Source organism: Macrobrachium rosenbergii, chromosome 23, assembly GCF_040412425.1.
Source record: "Macrobrachium rosenbergii isolate ZJJX-2024 chromosome 23, ASM4041242v1, whole genome shotgun sequence".
Classification (NCBI taxonomy): domain Eukaryota; kingdom Metazoa; phylum Arthropoda; class Malacostraca; order Decapoda; family Palaemonidae; genus Macrobrachium; species Macrobrachium rosenbergii.
Genome location: NC_089763.1, coordinates 50,733,009 through 50,751,134, shown reverse-complemented (window position 1 = coordinate 50,751,134; position 18,126 = coordinate 50,733,009). Strand labels below are relative to the sequence as shown.

The 18,126-nt window shown below is 41.4% G+C and overlaps 2 protein-coding genes across 3 annotated transcripts in view; one reads left to right on the top strand and one right to left on the bottom strand.

Annotated features, from left to right (window-relative positions):
• The window catches only part of Mcm3 (minichromosome maintenance 3), a 411,323-nt gene that overhangs the window by 346,987 nt on the left and 46,210 nt on the right, over positions 1-18,126 (top strand). The window contains exons 2-7 of one of the 2 annotated variants that reach the window (XM_067125992.1): positions 12,175-12,288; positions 15,090-15,202; positions 15,315-15,523; positions 15,768-15,908; positions 16,160-16,326; positions 16,553-16,717. In XM_067125992.1, coding sequence (XP_066982093.1) covers positions 12,205-12,288; positions 15,090-15,202; positions 15,315-15,523; positions 15,768-15,908; positions 16,160-16,326; positions 16,553-16,717 — 879 coding nt within the window. In that variant the 5' untranslated portion in view covers positions 12,175-12,204. Of the gene's footprint in view, positions 1-12,060; positions 12,289-15,089; positions 15,203-15,314; positions 15,524-15,767; positions 15,909-16,159; positions 16,327-16,552; positions 16,718-18,126 lie in introns of those variants that run through there. The other variant, XM_067125991.1, reaches the window with a different exon arrangement.
• The window catches only part of LOC136851617 (uncharacterized), a 221,337-nt gene that overhangs the window by 178,502 nt on the left and 24,709 nt on the right, over positions 1-18,126 (bottom strand). The gene's annotated exons all lie outside the window — the stretch shown is intronic.

The following is an 18,126-nucleotide window of genomic DNA, read 5'->3' as shown; positions in this document are numbered from 1 at the left end:
TCAATTGACAAATAACAGCACAATTTAGCATTTTAGCCATGTGCTGATGGCCTGTAGCTGCTCGCAATGAATCTGATTGAAGGGACTAAATGATTCACGGCTGGTGAAACTAACAGGAACTGAGCACTCAGGTATATTGTTCTATTCTGGTGTGGTACTGATCTGGTGGCTGAAATGAACTCTCAAACAGGCTGAGCTCTGGAGTTTGCAGCTTTTGAGACTTCAAATCATTACGGTGGTGGAAGGCAACATCAGAACTGAGCACTCAGGCTGCAATATTGTTCTATTCACTCAGTTGAGCTGTCTGGAAGTGTAACAAATGAACTATCAAATATTGGCTACAACAGCATGTTTGAATTGGCCAGGCTACAATAATTACTAATATGCCGACCAACGGTGAGTTAAACCCTCAAGTGAGATAGCTATTGGGCTTTAGTGGAGGAAGTGACTATTTTGCTCACTCGCTGTGGTGTCAACAGTGTTGGTACCTTTCGGTGTGTTTTGCAGTGAAAAGGGTGAAGGCGGTGGTTTTATTAACAGTAGATGGTGAAGGAGCTTTTGAAAGTATTAGAGACGGTCGAAATGAAGGTGTTGCTTTTGTGCCCTTGTAGTGATGATGATGTTAGCGGGAGCTTCTGAAAAGCTGAATCTGATCTGAGATTCGAAGGAAGTAGAATTAGCTGACTCAGTTAATTCGGCTGTGTCATATTGATAACTCTCAACAACGAGCAAGGGTACTGTAGCTGTTTTGCTATTGAAGATTTTCCATCGGTGACGTGATGCATTCGCACCAAGCGCCGAAACCTGTAAGCTGCAGACGATCTCCGTATTTCGGAAGATTCACCGGCAGTTAGGCGTACTGAAATGAACAACGCGGTGACGACAAACACTTTCGGCTCAATGTCAATTCTGATTTTCAACAACCGGTTAAGCTTACAGTGTAAAAGCAATTAACCACGCTGGCAAAGCAACAATTGGCCCATCGACCAATAACGATTCTCAACAGCTGCGTTTGAAACCTGGGCGAAGCGGCCTAACAAACTGTGTCAATTTGAATACGATCTTTCACTTTTTAATTACAGCTGCAAAAGCAGTCACTCATCATTTAATAATAACCATATTCACAGATAAACAATTAACGCTTATTATAACTGCCGCTGCTTGGAGGATGATATTTCGAATACACATGAGCAATCCTCAGGCTTTGATTGAAGACAGATGAGTGATCCTCTGATATTAGAGTAGTGCGTGTGAGAAGCAAATCTATCTTGTAAGACTGGCTGAACTTCGCACCGGCAATACTGGCTGCATTATGTATCGTGGCTGAGCAATAAGAAGCTTTGAAAACGTGTTATCACGTGGCCGGTACTCAAAGGGCAAATCGCTGTTACAACTATCGCAGATATGGACTCAACCCAAAAATCGGTTTTCACCGAAGAGCCACAAAATTCACATCGGCAATTTTAGGCGATTAAATACAGATAACAATCGAACAACTTTAGTGTGGCTGGTGTGAAGCTATGAATATATTACGCAAGCAACATAGACAAAAAGTACTCAGAATGTGACGAGTTCAAGCGTAACTGAAATGGCAACCATCTGTCTCCGCCGGTAATGCAAAACAGACTTGTATTTTGCGCTGTTTTAGCATAATGTTTGACCAAAAGCACAATGTTTGTGTATGTTTTTATTATTAGCGAAACATGGCATCTGTGAGAATGGTGTTGACAGGCAGTTGCTTACGGCGGAATACGGTATACAGGTAATGCGAATATCATAAAACATATTTGTCGGCAGTGTTTTCCGCTTATATTTTTCTCGTATCAAAAATACTTCTTATCGGAGTTTCGGTATTGTACATTTTGCAAAAGTGAAAAATAGATTTGTTTTATGCATCAACGAAGCCCATATCGAGCTGTAATCTCTTGCGATGAGCAAGCTAATTTAACAGTACTAATTTCAGTACAGCTTTTGGCACGAGTGTTACCTGTTTTTATCTGTTTTCAACTCTTCGCTTTCATTTTACATCGGCACCCTTTTGCCGTGACCCGAATATATCGGTCGCGGCGGAAATGATCTGAAACGCCCCCTTCATGCCTAAATCAACACCGGCAACGTCTCATAAGATGCAAATAACATTCAGAATAGCACCACTCACTCGAAAATTTTCAGATTCGTGCGGCATGAACTGACTGCATTCAGCTTCAGTATATTTTTTCTCATGCCTTGGCATAGAAAGATCTTAGCACCTGTCTCTGAATTTCTGAAGCAGTGTTGCATGTTGTGTGTTGCTAGTTTCTGTCAATTTTTCAGTCTTCTTTAAGCTGGGCTTTTTGCTGCAGGACTTCAGAAAATGAGGAGGACCTCCTTGATGTTTGGAGACAGACCTTTGTTCTCAAACTCTTCCATTTCAAACAGTTGAATTTACCAGACTGTTTCAACTCTGAAATTGTTTTTATAATGAGGAAACAGGAACAGGCGCTAACTCCATTACTTCAGATTTTCTTTTCGGTAAAGAGTCTTAGTTTCAACGTTTTAACGACGGCAGTTTGCATGTTTGAAAGCTGTTAAATGTTATCGAAGTTCCTGGCACAGACTGCTGTAACTGAATGACTCTTCATGATTTATCTGGCAAGAGAATTTCTTTGGCACCAGGAGACTGTTATAGCACTCCGTGAGGTAGGACGGATGACGTCTTTGCATCATTGCCATGGCCTTCTGCCTCACTCTCCCTTTCGTGACCTGATACCTTGTGCGTGTGCTGGAGCTGGCTTTTTGCTGTGTAACGCTTTGAACACGTGTGTACGGATAAGCTTGTTATGAACAGTGGGCCTCCGACTTCCCTGCTGTATGGATATGTTAGGTCAGTATCGAACGTTGTTTTAACTGCTATAAAGGAGCAGTCTTCATCCTCAGCACTCAGTCGGCAGATCTGCTCTCATTGTTCTTTCTTCTCAGTGATGAAAATCGCGTTTCTGCTTTCCATGTCTATCTGAGTGCAAATGACATGACAGAAGAGTGACCTTTGTTAGCACTGTGTGTATTCAAGCTGTTTTATAAAAGTGGAGACCTTAATACGTATTACTGGAGTGTGTGCATATATATATATATGTATATGTAGTATGTATGCAACAATAACAACATATATATGTATATGTGCTGCTCTGTATACGGTATACAGTATATCAATTTTCCGAGCGGAAAAACTAATATCGAGATTTATGTTATTCCAAACTCAAACTGGATTTTCTGTCGAAGATATATTCATCGAGATGTCCAAGTAATTCCTTTCTGTGGTGGTTCCAGAATTTAAACTGTTGTGTCAGTGTCTGAAAAATAAACTGCGCTGTTAAACTCGGCTTGCTCTTTTCGGACGCTCGCTATTTTAATTTTAGATATTATATTTTTCACATGCTATACTCGAATACTGATACTCAGACTTATGATCCTCAAATAACGAAAAGGTCAAAAGTCTAATAACAATAAAATAGACCGCCAAGCTGGATATTTTCACCGGTGTGCAATAGGCCTTATTTGTGTGAAGTTTAGTATCGAGTATAGTTGCTTGACGTCGACCATTATGTCAGTATTGGCACGATGCTCCAAATAATTAATAATAATATATATGCTATATATATATATATATATATATATATATATATATATATATATATATATATCTATATGAATAATATTTTACATAACCTAACAGCTTATATAATTAAGTTCACAATATATATTCGGCACTACTTCTGTATGTTTTTAGCTCTGTCCTCCAATTGGGTTTTCCACTATAGGCCTTATAAACTACGTACTGTATGTAGCAGAGTTTGAATGAATGTGGTAATTTCACTAGCTATCGACACTGGCCATTTGCCAGTTACATGCCATAAAAATGAAGCAATATATATATATATATATATATATATATATATATATATATATATATATATATATATATATATATATATATATAATATATATATGCCGCAAAAGAAGCCCAAGCAATATATATATATATTGTGGCTTCTAAGGCATGCAACTGGCAAATGGCGGTGTCGATAGCCAGTGGAATTAGCATGATTCCTAATATTCAATAATGCATACAGTGCGTAGTTTATAAGACTCAATACCGTGCATTTTCCCGCATTTTGGTGCATGAGTAGTAAAGATGTCGGAAGCTGAACTTCAATGCGAACCCGTGAGCATCGTCTGTACGCCCCTCTCACCAACAAAGCCAGACGCGGTCAAACTTCCTTCGTTTTCATGGCAGAACATGGCATTGTGGTTCCTGCGTGCAGACATGCACTTTGGCATGGCACGCATCTCAAACGATGCTATCAAATCCGACATCACTATGACGGTGCTCCCAGAAGATGTGTTCAACAGAACCTCCCCCTGGCTCGACGCGCAACCGAACAAGGTCACATACGCGGCCTTGAAAGATAAACTCATGCAAACTTACTCCATGCCCGTGACCAAGGGAGCACAGCTCGCACTCGACCCATTATCCCAGCCCCTCAGAGAAGCATCACCCAGGGAAGCCTGGGACGAACTGCGGGGGTTGGTAACACTGCCAGGCCGTGATGAAAACGGGAGGAAGAGGAAGGCAGATTTAAGGGGATCGGCCGGTTTCCGACTTTTTTAACGACAGGTTGTTGATATATAGGGGGTTTGTTAAAGGATATTGTGTGGAACTTCTGGGGAAAAAATTTTTGTTCAGTGACCTTAGGTTTTGTGACGCCAGAGCATTTTTCGGCCAAAAATGGCCATTTTCAAAATGCATCTCCTCCTTTGCTTTTTGGTTTTAAGGGATGAGATTTGAACCACGTATAAAACACATATGGACCTTCGATACAAAGCCGGGGATTTTTGATTTTTCAATTATTTTTCGAGATATGAATTTTTTTTTTATTAAATTTTCCCGGAAAAATTCCAGAAAAAAAATTGCCAAAAATCAGAAACTCAAAATATTAAAATCCCTGGCTTTGTTTTAATCTACCATGTTTCCTCATGTTATATTTAAAATTTCATTTAGATTGGTCCAATACTAAGGGAGGAGATGCATTTTAAAGGCGAAAAACTTATGTTTTGAAACGGCCTTCAAAGTTTTAGTTACATAAAAAAGTAAAAGGGACTTCAAAGACTGTGTTACAATTAATTCTATGGTTTTAATTTTTATTTTTGGTATTAATTAATGCAAAATTATTATAAATAAGAATATTAATTGATTATTTATGTGCCTGAGACACATTCTCATAAATTTTAGGTTCCTGGTCCCCTGTCTGATCTTGCTGCAAGGTATTACTCTAGGAGTTGCCTACACTTTTTATTAGTGTCTCAAATCCATCCCTTGCCAAATGGATCCTGGGAATGGGGATTCGTGATTCAAGTAATTCATCAAGTCTTGCTTCACTTATTATGATCATTTTATTTTCAGGATCGTCTATAATATCAGCCTCCGAGCTACTGCTTTCTTTTTCTAAAATATCTTTTGCCCTTTGGTAGTGACGAACAAATAAAAAGGCGTTTAGGGGTGGATGTGGTTGGTCTCTGGTCAGCAGAGATCGCTGCCTGTGCCGTTTGATGGGCGACAGCTCTCTCTCTCTCCGTCGCTCCATTCCCCTCTATGGCACTAATTTCTTGAAACTTCTCGCTTGGACTTTTCCACTTGGCTTTTGCATTCTAGAAGCATGAAGTGAACTCTTGGACTTTTTAGGCACGGTGAAAAAACAAAAACACCGCAGAAAATACAGAGTTCAGTCAAGGCTAGCGAGCATGAAAAACGTGTCCTTCTAGCTTGGTTTATAGGCAACTCTCGGCCACAGTCGGCGTCATGGTATGACGTGTGCGTTGTCATGGCTAGGAATAACTAAAAAGGTGCCGAGTAGGATATTGACATTATACATTTCATTTCAAAGGAAGTTTTCGTAATATATATCGCAAAAACTATACCAGACTAAATCATTTGCGCTACTGGTGTTTTATGGGTATATAGTTATTGTTACATTTTAGGCCATAACTAGAGAAATACAGCAAATTTTAGCATAATATTTCGTGGACACATTCTTGAACCCTATACGAAGCCATAGAATTTTTTTCAGCAAATCGAATTTTTTAAAGATTATTGGTTTTTTTTAGGCGGCCGATCCCCTTAACAAGAGTTGATCTTCCTTTGGCGCCTCATGCAGGAAGTTAGGTGCCAGATAAAAGATGCAGATGCCCTCGACATGGACGCCTTAGTCGACATCACCCAAAAAATACACAAGGCCACCAAGGCCTCGAAACACGCCACTGCCCTGGGGGCTTGCAGCCTGATGGAGGAGAACGACAACAATGTGATAGACATCAACGCCGTTTACAGGAAGAAGACACCATTCAAGGAACACAGGACATGGTCAAACCCGGCATGGTGCTTCTTCCATAGAAAATTCGGAACCAATGCCAGGAACTGCAGACCTCCCTGTTCCTTTACAAAAAACGACAAAAGCGGCCACAAGTAACAGCTGTGGCCGCAAAATCCAACTCCCCTGACTAGCAGGTTTCTTCATCAGAGACGAAACTTCAAAACGGCGCCTGCTGGTTGATACGGGGGCAGTACAGTCGGTCTTCCCGCCATCCGAGGAAGATTTAGAAAAGATACCTGACTCAACGCCTGCCCTCATAGCAGCAAACGGAACTCCCATCCATACATATGGCACGACAACCCAGACTATCTCAATTCTGGGCGCAGATACCACTGGCCCTTCGTCATCACGGAGGTAAAATTCCCCCTGCTGGGCGCAGATTTCCTAGGGCACCACAGACTTCTGGTCGACATCGGAAGACAACACCTCCTCGGCACAGGAACCGGCCACTCCCGTCAGCTCTCCACTGGACCTGGAATGCCCACCATCTGCTCCGCAGGCCCCAACGGCGACAAGTCCCTCCTACAGGAGTTCCCGGGCGTATTCAAACCAGAGCTACACCAGGTACTTGGAAGTATGACTTTAACAGGTCCATCTTGGAGAAAATCTTTGCTCCGTGGAGGGTGCCCATCAGGTCTTGCATGTTAGGGAGTGGGTAGTGGTCTGAAGTTGTCAGTAAATTTAAGCACCAATAGTCCCCGCAGGGCCTCCACGAATCATCGGACTTCTTTACCATGTGGAGGGGAGATGCCCACGGGCTTGATGCTTTTTTACAGATGCCCATCTGTTCCATCCCTGTGAAGGCCCGTTCGCATCTTGTAACTTTTGGGGGGACAGTCGTTGGAACTTAGCAAAGCACAGCATCTTCCATCATATCACCATGACGGGCCCACCGACCCATGCCAAGTTCCAACGGCTGTCCCCCCAAAAGTTACAAGATGCAAACGGGCCTTCGCAGGGATGGAACAGATGGGCATCTGTAAAAAAGCATCAAGCCCGTGGGCATCTCCCCTCCACATGGTAAAGAAGTCCGATGATTCATGGAGGCCCTGCGGGGACTATCGGCGCTTAAATTTACTGACAACTTCAGACCACTTCCCACTCCCTAACATGCAAGACTTGATGGGCACCCTCCACGGAGCAAAGATTTTCTCCAAGATGGACCTGTTAAAGTCATACTTCCAAGTACCTGTACACCCCAACCATGTCCCCAAGACCGCCATCATCATGCCCTTCGGGACTTACACATTTTCCTATTCCACCTTTGGTCTCAGGAATCCAGGTGCCACATTCCAGCTCCTAATGGACACCATCTTGGGGGATCTGCCTTTCTGCATCTGCTACATCGGCGACATTCTCATCTTCTCCAAGTCCCCAGAGGAACACCTTCTCCATGTTGCGCCATCGTGAAATGTCTGCAGGACAGCGGACTGGTTGTCAGGTTCGACAAATGCATTTTTGGGAAAGAAAAAGTAGACTTCCTCGGGCATGAGATTTCCCCAGCAGGAGTGTGCCCCATGGCCTCTAAAGTAAAAGCTATAGAGAATTTCCTGAAACCACGAACCACCAAGGCCCTTCAAGAGTTTCTGGGGATGATAAACTACTACTGGCGTTTCATTCCAGACGTCGCCCGCACCATGTACCCCCGACATCAATCCTGAAGGGCAAGCCAAAAACACTGACCTGGGAGGCTCCACAGCAGCAGGCATTCATAGAAACAAAGAGAGCCCTCGCCAATGCCACCACCTTGACTCACCACAATCCCACAGCTGCCCTCAGACTGACAACGGACGCCAGCAACATCGCCTGCGGCGCAGTACTCGAGCAACTAGTGAATGGCACCCCCCAACCCTTGGCCTTCTTCAGCCACAAGTTTTCGCCAGCAGAGACCCGCCACAGTGCCTTCAACAGGGAGCTGCTGGCTATCTACCAGGCCGTGAGACACCCAAGTACTTGCTGGAGGGGACTGAATTCACAATCCTAACAGATCACAAACCCTTGGTGCATGCATTTGCAAAGCCGAGAGATGCGTGGTCTGCAAGACAACAGCAACACCTGACTGCCATCTCCGAATTCGGGTGCACCATCAACTACGTCCCTGGCAGGAAGAACACAATAGCCAACGCCCTGTCGAGAGTAGAAATCAATTCCCTTTACCTTGGCATTGACTAAGAAGACCTGGCAAAAAGCAAGCAGCAGACCCAGAGATGGCAGACTACAGGATGGCAGTAACGGCTCTTAAGTGGGAAGACATGCCCTTAGCAAGCTCGAACATAACTCTCCTCTGTGACACCATCACAGGCCGCCCCTGCCCCCTAGTACCTGCCTCAAGGAGGAGGCAGTTGTTCAACATAGTCCACGGTCTCTCCCATCCATCAGGGTGCACAACAGCATGCCTCATGACTGACAAGTTCGTCTGGCATGGCATCAACAGGGACATTCACCAGTGGGCAAGGAGCTGCTTCCCATGCCAGGTGAGCAAAACGTCCCAGCACACAGAGTCCGGGGTCGGCAACTTCCCCCAGCGTCGTCGGCACTTCGGCCATATCCACATCGGCGTTGTTGGGCCTCTTCCGCAGTCGGGAGGAGCCAGACACCTCCTGACGATCACAGACTGCTCCACCCGCTGGCCCGAGGCAACCCCCATGGAGGGGGCCATCAACAGCATCATGAGCTGAGGCCCTCCTCTCCAGTTGGATCAGCCGTTTCGGACTGCTAGACAGCATCACTACAGACAGGAGTCCAGCCTTCCTGTCAGAGCTCTGGGTCTCCTTGGCATGCCTGATGGGTACAACACTACACAGCACAAAGGCCTACAACCCCTCAGCATGGTTGAGAGGGCGCACTGCTCTGTTAAGGCAGCTCTCATGGCATGTTGCACCGACGAGAGGTGGAAGGAACAGCTCCCATGGGTCCTGCTAGGTCTCCGCACCACACCAAAGGCAAATGGCGACACCTCCCCTGCTGAGAAAGTCTACAGGGGGGCACTGGCTGTTCCTGGAGAATTCTTCCTGCTGTCAGCACTGACACCCCCCTCCCGAGGTTGAGGGAACTCGCACAGAAGTTTGCTCCCTGCCATAAGACCTTCACCGACAGAACCACCACCTACAGCCCACCCGCCTTAAACTCCTGCGCCTACGTCTTCATCAGGGTGGACACCCATTGGCCACCCTTAACCAGGCCCTACAGTCATCAGGTGGGCTGCCAAGCCATACCTCCTTGACATCCACGGGAAGACTGGGTCACCATCGACAGGTTGAAACCGGCATTCCTGTCGGACAGCGAAGTACGTGAGGAGGCAGGCAGGCGGCCCAGAGTTTCCCCCTCAGTACCTCCCCACAGACACACCCGCTCCCCACCAAAGTGGGGTCTGGGGCAGCCCAGGGAACACATTGAGCCAGCCCCAGATGTCAGTTCCACCTGACGCCCACAGTTCTCCAGGAGTAGGTGCCCACTCCAACTGCCTCAGCGTTTGCGTGATTAATGTTGTTTCATCCAATAATTGCTCCTCTAATTATTGTCTTGGGGGAGGGAGTATTTGCAAGGGCGTCAAACCGCCTCTCCATTCTTGTGTTTCGCTCTTCATTTGGACATTAATCACGTCATATATGTTACTTGTTATTATTTCAGATTCTTTATGTATCTCATTGTATGCATCATTGTACGGCCTTTCCGCCAATATATATCTGCCTTTTACATGTTCTGTAATGCATTATATGTGTCTTCTTATGCCTGTTAACTAACACATCTTCTGTATGGACGCAGCAGGGGGCCTCAGGTTGCCCGCTACCTTTCCGTCCGCTTTCCACATTATAGACACCTGTCGAGAATAATAATCAGTCTTTCACTTCTGATATTTCTTGAACCTCACAATAATATATATATGTAATGTGTCCGATTGGAAGTATTTTGTTTCTCACCTGCAAACTTCTCTACGTGTAGATTTCTACCTTCACCTCTTTCTTGAACCTGATATCATTGGAGGGAAATTATCTTAGATTACTGGTATCTCTCAGAAAGGCGTAATAGAGATGAGTTCTGTAGTTTTCTTACTTTAATGACGAAAGTAACTACAAATTCAAGTACAAATTACAGTTACAGTTGGGTAAACGAAATCACACTTTTTAAACAGTTCAATTCAGTCTGTTTGGGGAGAACGAAAGCAAGGGGAGATATAACTCTTCCTGGTGGAAATTAACTCGAATCTGGTCTCTTCTGCTGCTCTCCTGCCTCTCGAACCCCTGGGTTCCTTGTTATCTGCAGTCTCCACCTCTCTCCATTTTCTTATTGGAAGGATTTATCTGCAAGGCCTCCCCTGAAACAGTTGATTGGGAAGGACTTTAGTGGGTGTGGATCAAATCTCCCCTTAGAGGACTTGATTGGAAATGATCTTAGGAGCAGGTGTAAAAGACCCCTCCCTAGAATGTTTGATTGGAGAGTGTTGAAGTACATCACTTTGTCCAGCCCCCAATTTCCTGGAATTTCCATGAAACTGCCTCCTATTGAAGGCGGGGTTATAGAGATGGCTGGCGTTGGCTTTTTGGCGGTGCTGAATCATCCCTGAGTAAGCTAAATTGCAAGGCCACAGTTTCCAAATTTTACAGTCGGTTTTATGGCCCTGGGCGCGATATACTCGCTCACTGTTTTGAGTTCGTGGAAGATGGCTTATTTCAGTCAGCACTTCTTAGTTTCTCAAGCAACAACAACCTAGGTGTTATCATTGTTCTCTATCTCTCTCTCTCTCTCTCTCTCTCTCTCTCTCTCTCTCTCTCTCTCTTTTTCTACTTTCCCTATCTAACTTTCCTAACATATATAATACACACACACACACACACACACACACACACACATATATATATATATATATATATATATATATATATAGAGAGAGAGAGAGAGAGAGAGAGAGAGAGAGAGAGAGAGAGAGAGAGAGAGAGAGAGATTTTGGAGAAGCAGAATTTGTCATTTTAATTATACAAGGTTCACAGACAGTAACACGAAAGAAGACTGATATACTACAGGTTTTAAATAAGATTTAGCATATGTAAATATTGTAATCGATGAAAAATCATCATGCACGCAAAAAAAAGACCAATGAAAAGGCATAAATTTCATGTGAGGTTATGCGTGGAAGACTGCGATAGTTAAACACTAGTTAACCATGTAGTTCATCTGTGTGATTTACAGCAGCAACTAACGTGAGTATGGAAAAGAATAAAAAAGGAAGTAATTAAGCTAGTAATTGCAAAGAAATAAAATGTAAGAGAAAAAGCTTGCTTCTATATATATATATATATATATATATATATATATATATATATATATATATATATATATATATATATATATATATATATATATATATATATATATATACCGCTGAAAGGCGAACATGTGCGGTAATTAAAGGAGAAAAATTTCCATTTTTGCTGAAGTCGAGAGCAATGTATATCCAGCTTTTTATGTATATATATATATATATATATATATATATATATATATATATATATATATATATATATATATATATATATATATATATATATATATATGCATGTATATCACCAAAATCAGGAAAAAAGCAAAAGTGAGGAAATACAGAAATAGCTTGGAAAAAGCAAGAAACGAAATCAAGTTTTGTAGATGGACCGTTACAAAGGAAACCGTCACGCCGTTGTACTCGGCTTGTCCTCGTTGTTGTTGTCAGGGGAATTGGCGGGAGTTTTACGCGGGAAATTGTCGGCGGCCAATCCGCCAATTGCAGTTGCAGTCAGTCTGTGCTTGAAGTTTCTCTGAAATGGGTACCACTACCAATGATATTATTGTTGATCAACGAATTCGTGACATTCAGAGAGAATATTTAGAGTTCCTGGAAGATGATGTAAGTATCAAATTGGCATTTTGTAGACCCTGAACCGAATAACTACTCATGATAAGTGTAACCGTAAGCTCGCCATGGTTTTCTCGTTCAACCTGTTAGCGTACTCGATTTGTCAGACTTTATGAGAAGATATGTTACTTTTTGTTGTTTATATTGTCCAGGTGTTCACTTATGAGTGACAGATATATTTCAGTGCCAGCTAAATTGGTGTTTTACACTGTGATAGACCGTTTGCAAGACCATAGCCCATCTTGGGGCCAGTGGACCCAAGCTTAGGCCAGTCAGAGCTGGCAGCCGGATTTGGCTTATTGAGGGAGCCCCTTTCATTGGAGGCAAAACCATATGGTTTTCATAGTGTCGGTCTAAGCGCCGAGCCCAGTAAGGTATAGCAGAGCAAACTCAAGTTTTTCCATAGTCTAACTTTAATTCATAACTGCCCCACAATTCACTAGCTGTGAACGTCTTGGGTGGTGGTGTTTTAGCCTGGGTCTCCTATCAGCTTCTTTCTCGCCATTAGATGACCTTTAAATGATGTCACTGGTATGTGGCCTTGTTAGCCTAGCCCTTTTGCCTTTAATCTATCCGGCAACAAAATGGCTAACTTGGATGATGTTGATTTTGCATAAGTGTATGACTAGGCCTAGTTTGTAGCCAAGACTAGCTAGCCTAGTTGGTCTTTCTAAGCAATAGCGCCGCACAAACTCTACGGAACGGTTCTGCAAATAGGAAAGTCATTATGGAGCCATATGTTCAAGAAGGGATTGGCTAAGGAAATCTATTATAAAAGAAACCACACTAACCTAACCTAGTAAGTAGGCTGTGTTACTTGGCTAGAGGGCAGAGACCCTCCTCCCCAAGTAAAGGAAACCACTTTTTACCAAAAGTTCCCCTATAATAACTGCAGATGCACAACAGCATTCCAGGGTGGCCAGCTTACAAAAACATAATCAGTTGTGAGGTTAATTACAGTCTGCCAACAAACAATAACGGTAAATTCTTGAAAAGCAACCAAAATATAGGAAAAGTCCATTTTAAAGGAAATACCGACGCAGAGCTAATGGTTAGTTCTACATGCTAGTCCATGTCTAGACCCAGTGGTTAGGCCTAGCCACTTGGGGACAATGGCAGTAGGTTATTATGCATTTGCAACTTCAGTAATAGAACCAATTTCAAAGTCATTTTTCAACTTACCACCTAATGTTATACATGGTTGTAATTACCTTATATTGCAGATTGGTAATTAAAAATAAAATTAATATGTTTTTAAAATTTGATTTAAAAACAAATACTTTTGAGAAAAAAATTTTCGAAAACCACTTTTGGAATGCTTCGTACATTATTTTCTGAGAATTTCAGATTTTTTCATGAAAGTATTACTCCTTAGCTGTTCAAGAAACACCCAATAGAGTACAAAAAATGCACAACAATTATTAATTGGTTGAGTGGGGTTGTGTGTGTATTTTTACCATCATACGCACACTAACTTAGAAACCAATATTACTATCATCACTGTTATTGTGATTATCAATCTCAAAATCACTACTTGATAAAAATGAATAAGCTTCGTCATCAAAAGCCATTATCTGCAAAATTTACAAAATAAACAAAGATTTATTAAAAAAATCTTTGATCGATGCTGAACTTCAGGATGCAAAAACCTCCCTGTTCGCTCCCCCACCCCTCCCGGCTGAAGGAAGGTTTACAATTTTGCTATTTTTATAACTATGATTAAGAGAAGTTTGGCATCTTTTATGTCAAGAGTAAGCTGAATGGTTGGAGACTGTCACTCACACAGAACTAAGGGGAGGGACTAAATTTACCACGATGTTTGAAAATAGTGTCAATAATATCGTCATCATCCTAGTGCAACATGTAAAGTGTTGGTTCTAGCGACTCTCAGCACCTTGTGGGTTAAATGCACTCGATGAATATGCATCATCCTATTGCAACATAAAAGCGTCAATTCTAGCAACTCTCAGCACCTTGTGGGTTAAATCCACACGCTGAGTGTGTATTACAGTTGTGATTGGTAAGTTATTGGGTTGCCTTAGGCTTAGTAAGGTAGTCTGTCAACATAAATTTATGGTTAGGCTATGCCCACAGTAATGTCATAAGTGACTTAGACTATAACCCCATAAATATCCTCCTCAGGTCTTAGAGCTTATCCAAGATTATATGCCCAAGTTAGGCAGTGCCTGATAGACTCTATGACCCAGTCTACAGTATTGTTAAAGCTACAAAATTTGGTGTTAAAAGTCCCATATATTTTGAGACCCCAAGCACTTGTCACAGGGCTTTGGCTACCTAAAGGACTTTTCGGTTCTGCATTGCCTTTGTTGTATGCTTTTGTGCAGAGACTTCTGAACAATATAACCACTTTTAGTAACTATAATGCAGAACCTGTCAAAAGTTGTCTTCTCCAGAGGCTAGGCATCAGGTGAATCCATTTAAATGATATTGCTGCTGTTTCTAAGGTTTTTCCTTTATTGTAAGTCAGAGGTTCAGATAGTTTGTAAGTTCATGGATGAAGGCTAGCATACATTACACTATAGACTATATGATGAGTGACATTAAAAAAAAAAAGTAAAATGTCTTTAAATGTTAGTAAGTGGCTTTTTGCATTCAATTTATAACATTTGGGTAATGAAAAGTTTTCTTCTTCAAGGGATGATGTGGCTGGCATCACTATAACCAACTTCATCACAGGCAGTAGCACATTTTGGTAGCCTGGTACTGATCCTGAATTAGTGAATCATGAAAACCAGTGATGAAAATCAGTTCCTTATTTGTTTTCCCAATAGGAAGATGCGGGTTTGTATACACAGCTGGTTCGCGATATGGTGGCTAATGGGGAATGCCGCCTTATCGTGAATATCAATGATCTGCGGAAGAAGAACCCTCAGCGCGCAGCTGGGTAAGTATTATTTTACTTTCTTCAAGTGTTATTTGCTTTTATACCACATGTTTACGCAGATGTGAAAGTCTTTATTGTGTGTAACATGAAGTGTTTTATTTCCATTTTGCAGGCTTTTGAACGCTGGCTATGAAGAGCTACCAGCTTTTCATCAAGCTCTGAAGGAATTTGTTGCAGTAGTAGATACAAACTATGCCAAAAAACAGGAAGAACTTTTTGTTGGTTTTGAAGGCAGCTTTGGTAGTAAACATGTATCTCCCAGGACCCTGAATGCCAGGCATTTGGGAAATTTGGTGTGTGTTGAAGGCATTGTGACAAAATGTAAGTAAGATGTGATGCGAGTAAAGAGTATCATAAAATTTTACCTATAATTTAAAGGTGATGCAAAAATTTTATATCACTCTAAAACACCCTGACTTAACGCATTGCTTGGTTTATTTTTTCTCCTGAGATGCTGGGTGCAGTAGATTAGTGGATCAGTACTTTGCCTAGAGAAGTTGTTAGGCTGTGCCTATTTCAAATGATAAAATCACTGAAGATACAGTTCTCATCTTGTGATTTGCAGGTTCTTTGGTTCGCCCTAAAGTTGTAAGGTCAGTTCATTACTGCCCTGCCACTAAGAAGACTTTGGAGCGCCGTTATGCAGATATGACTTCTTACACCCCTTATCCATCCACTGCTCTTTATCCAACAAAGGATGATGATGGTAAGAAGTTAATTTGGAATAGTTGTGGCTGTTGTTCGAATAATTAAAAAATTTATGTCAAGTTATTTTGTTTTTGTTTTAAAGGTGTAGTATTTTTCAAATAACATTTCAAAGGGATTATGATGCTTTCAAGGTGGTTAGGTTTGCTAAGTACTGTTAAGCTGTTTTCATATTGCATTATCATAAAGATTAACATTTCATTTTTGGAAACCTGTGTTGCAAGCTAATAACTTTGGCATTTTACTCCACAGGGAACCTTTTGGAAACTGAATATGGGTTGTGTGTGTACAAGGACCACCAGACTATCACCATACAAGAAATGCCTGAGAAATCTCCTGCTGGTCAGTTGCCTCGATCAGTAGATATTGTTCTTGATAATGACTTGGTTGATAAGTGCAAACCAGGAGACAGAATCCAGGTATGAAAAGATTTTTCATTTATATAAGGTTAAAAAATATTTTTTCATGGTTAACTTTTAACCAAATTTTCATGTGTCAGAACCATTCTTTTTTCATGTAGTGAGCTGTGTTTTTTACTGCAGTGAAGATTTTTTTGTTCCCCCTATTATTTTTTGTTTATTCCAGGTGGCTGGCCTCTGCCAGTGTTTATACATTTTTATATCACTAGTAGTATTTCTTCTCCAGATTGTCGGCATCTACCGTTGTTTACCCAACAAACAGAATTCGTTTACATCAGGAACATTCAAAACTATTCTGTTGGCGAACAATGTGATTCTCATGAGTAAAGAAGTTACACCTAATATTTCTACTGATGACGTACGCAATTGCAAGATCTTTTCAAAGCGAAAGGTTTGTGAGTCATTGTTTCACGTTTTATTTCTTAAGTCAGTGTGTATGCAATTATTTATTTTTCAATCGGTAAAGAAGTTTGGTATTTATTAAAACAATATTTAGTTAATTATATATGATGGCTTTGCTTTCAGTATTGTGTGCAGCAGTAGGTTTAAATTGTTACTGAGACTTGGGTATTCAATGTGCCCTACAGTACTCTCATTATACTGTAGTCATTATGTTATGCTGGAAACAGTCATAGATGCTAAACTTGAATGTATACTCAAAGATAGTTACACCTATCTTTGTTAGGTCGTAATAAAGAGCATGTGATTTGTGATATGCAGCATGAGGCACTTTATATATCAGTACCATCAGTGTATAATGGGGAATGTATAACGAGGCGACGAGTAAGAGGCAGAGTCAAGGTGTATTCTGATTTATTGACACCAAAATCTCTGGCAGGTCAAGAACTCTTGAAAGCGCAAGAACAGCATTTGACATTAGGGAAAAGCAGAGGGATATGTATATACAGTCAGATGTGTTTTCTCACACCTGAAGAATGGTTAACAATTCCATATACAAATTAGGAAGAGATTTCAAATACATATGGTTGGAAAGCTTGCAGTGCGTGACATACGTTAGTAATTGCAGTTCTAACAATGACATAAAGTAGCTTCTGAAAAATGCTTAAAAGATTGCTTGGATCAGGAGCGCTGGATCTGTGTTTCTTGAGAGTACGCGGTGTGTTTCGTAGATGTCTGTTTTGAAGCGAGGATGCCCTGAGGGTCCCTGCGACAGATCGTGACCTCACAAATGAACTACTGTATTTGTAGTTGCAGTTAACAGATTTGAACAGAGTAGTTATGCAAACTGCATTTATTCATATCTGCTTTTACTTTTCCAAGGGCAAGATTTTAAGATATAGGCTAGTTATGGGGAATATTAAGTTTGGATGTTAGATGCAGTGAAGTGTGCATTATCAGGGTAAAGTTGAAATGTGAACTTGTGTAAATGCATATGTTCGTGATACAGTTCAAATTTAAATAAACAATTATTTTAGTTTTTAGAATATGAAAATGTATATTTTAAACAACTTAAAAAGCCTGTGAAATCTTATTAATCCAGGGCAATTTCAGTGATGTTATCTGTAGAAGATACTTTGATGTCTGTTTGCATTGGGAATAAGTCTGGAGTTTGGGAGAAGGTTAAAATCAAGTTGGGTCTTAAGTAGAAGAAGAATAAAGATTTTTGCCTTAGTTTCCTTATGCTTTTTATATATAATAAGAGGTGAGGTTAAATAACATCATTCAAAAGGCAATTTGTATTTGTTGTCGGACCCGTTTCTTTCCTTCAAAGGGCCCAACACTAGTAGGGCGTGTAGTAATTTGTAAGTAGGAACAAGTGGCTCTTTAAAACAGTTATTA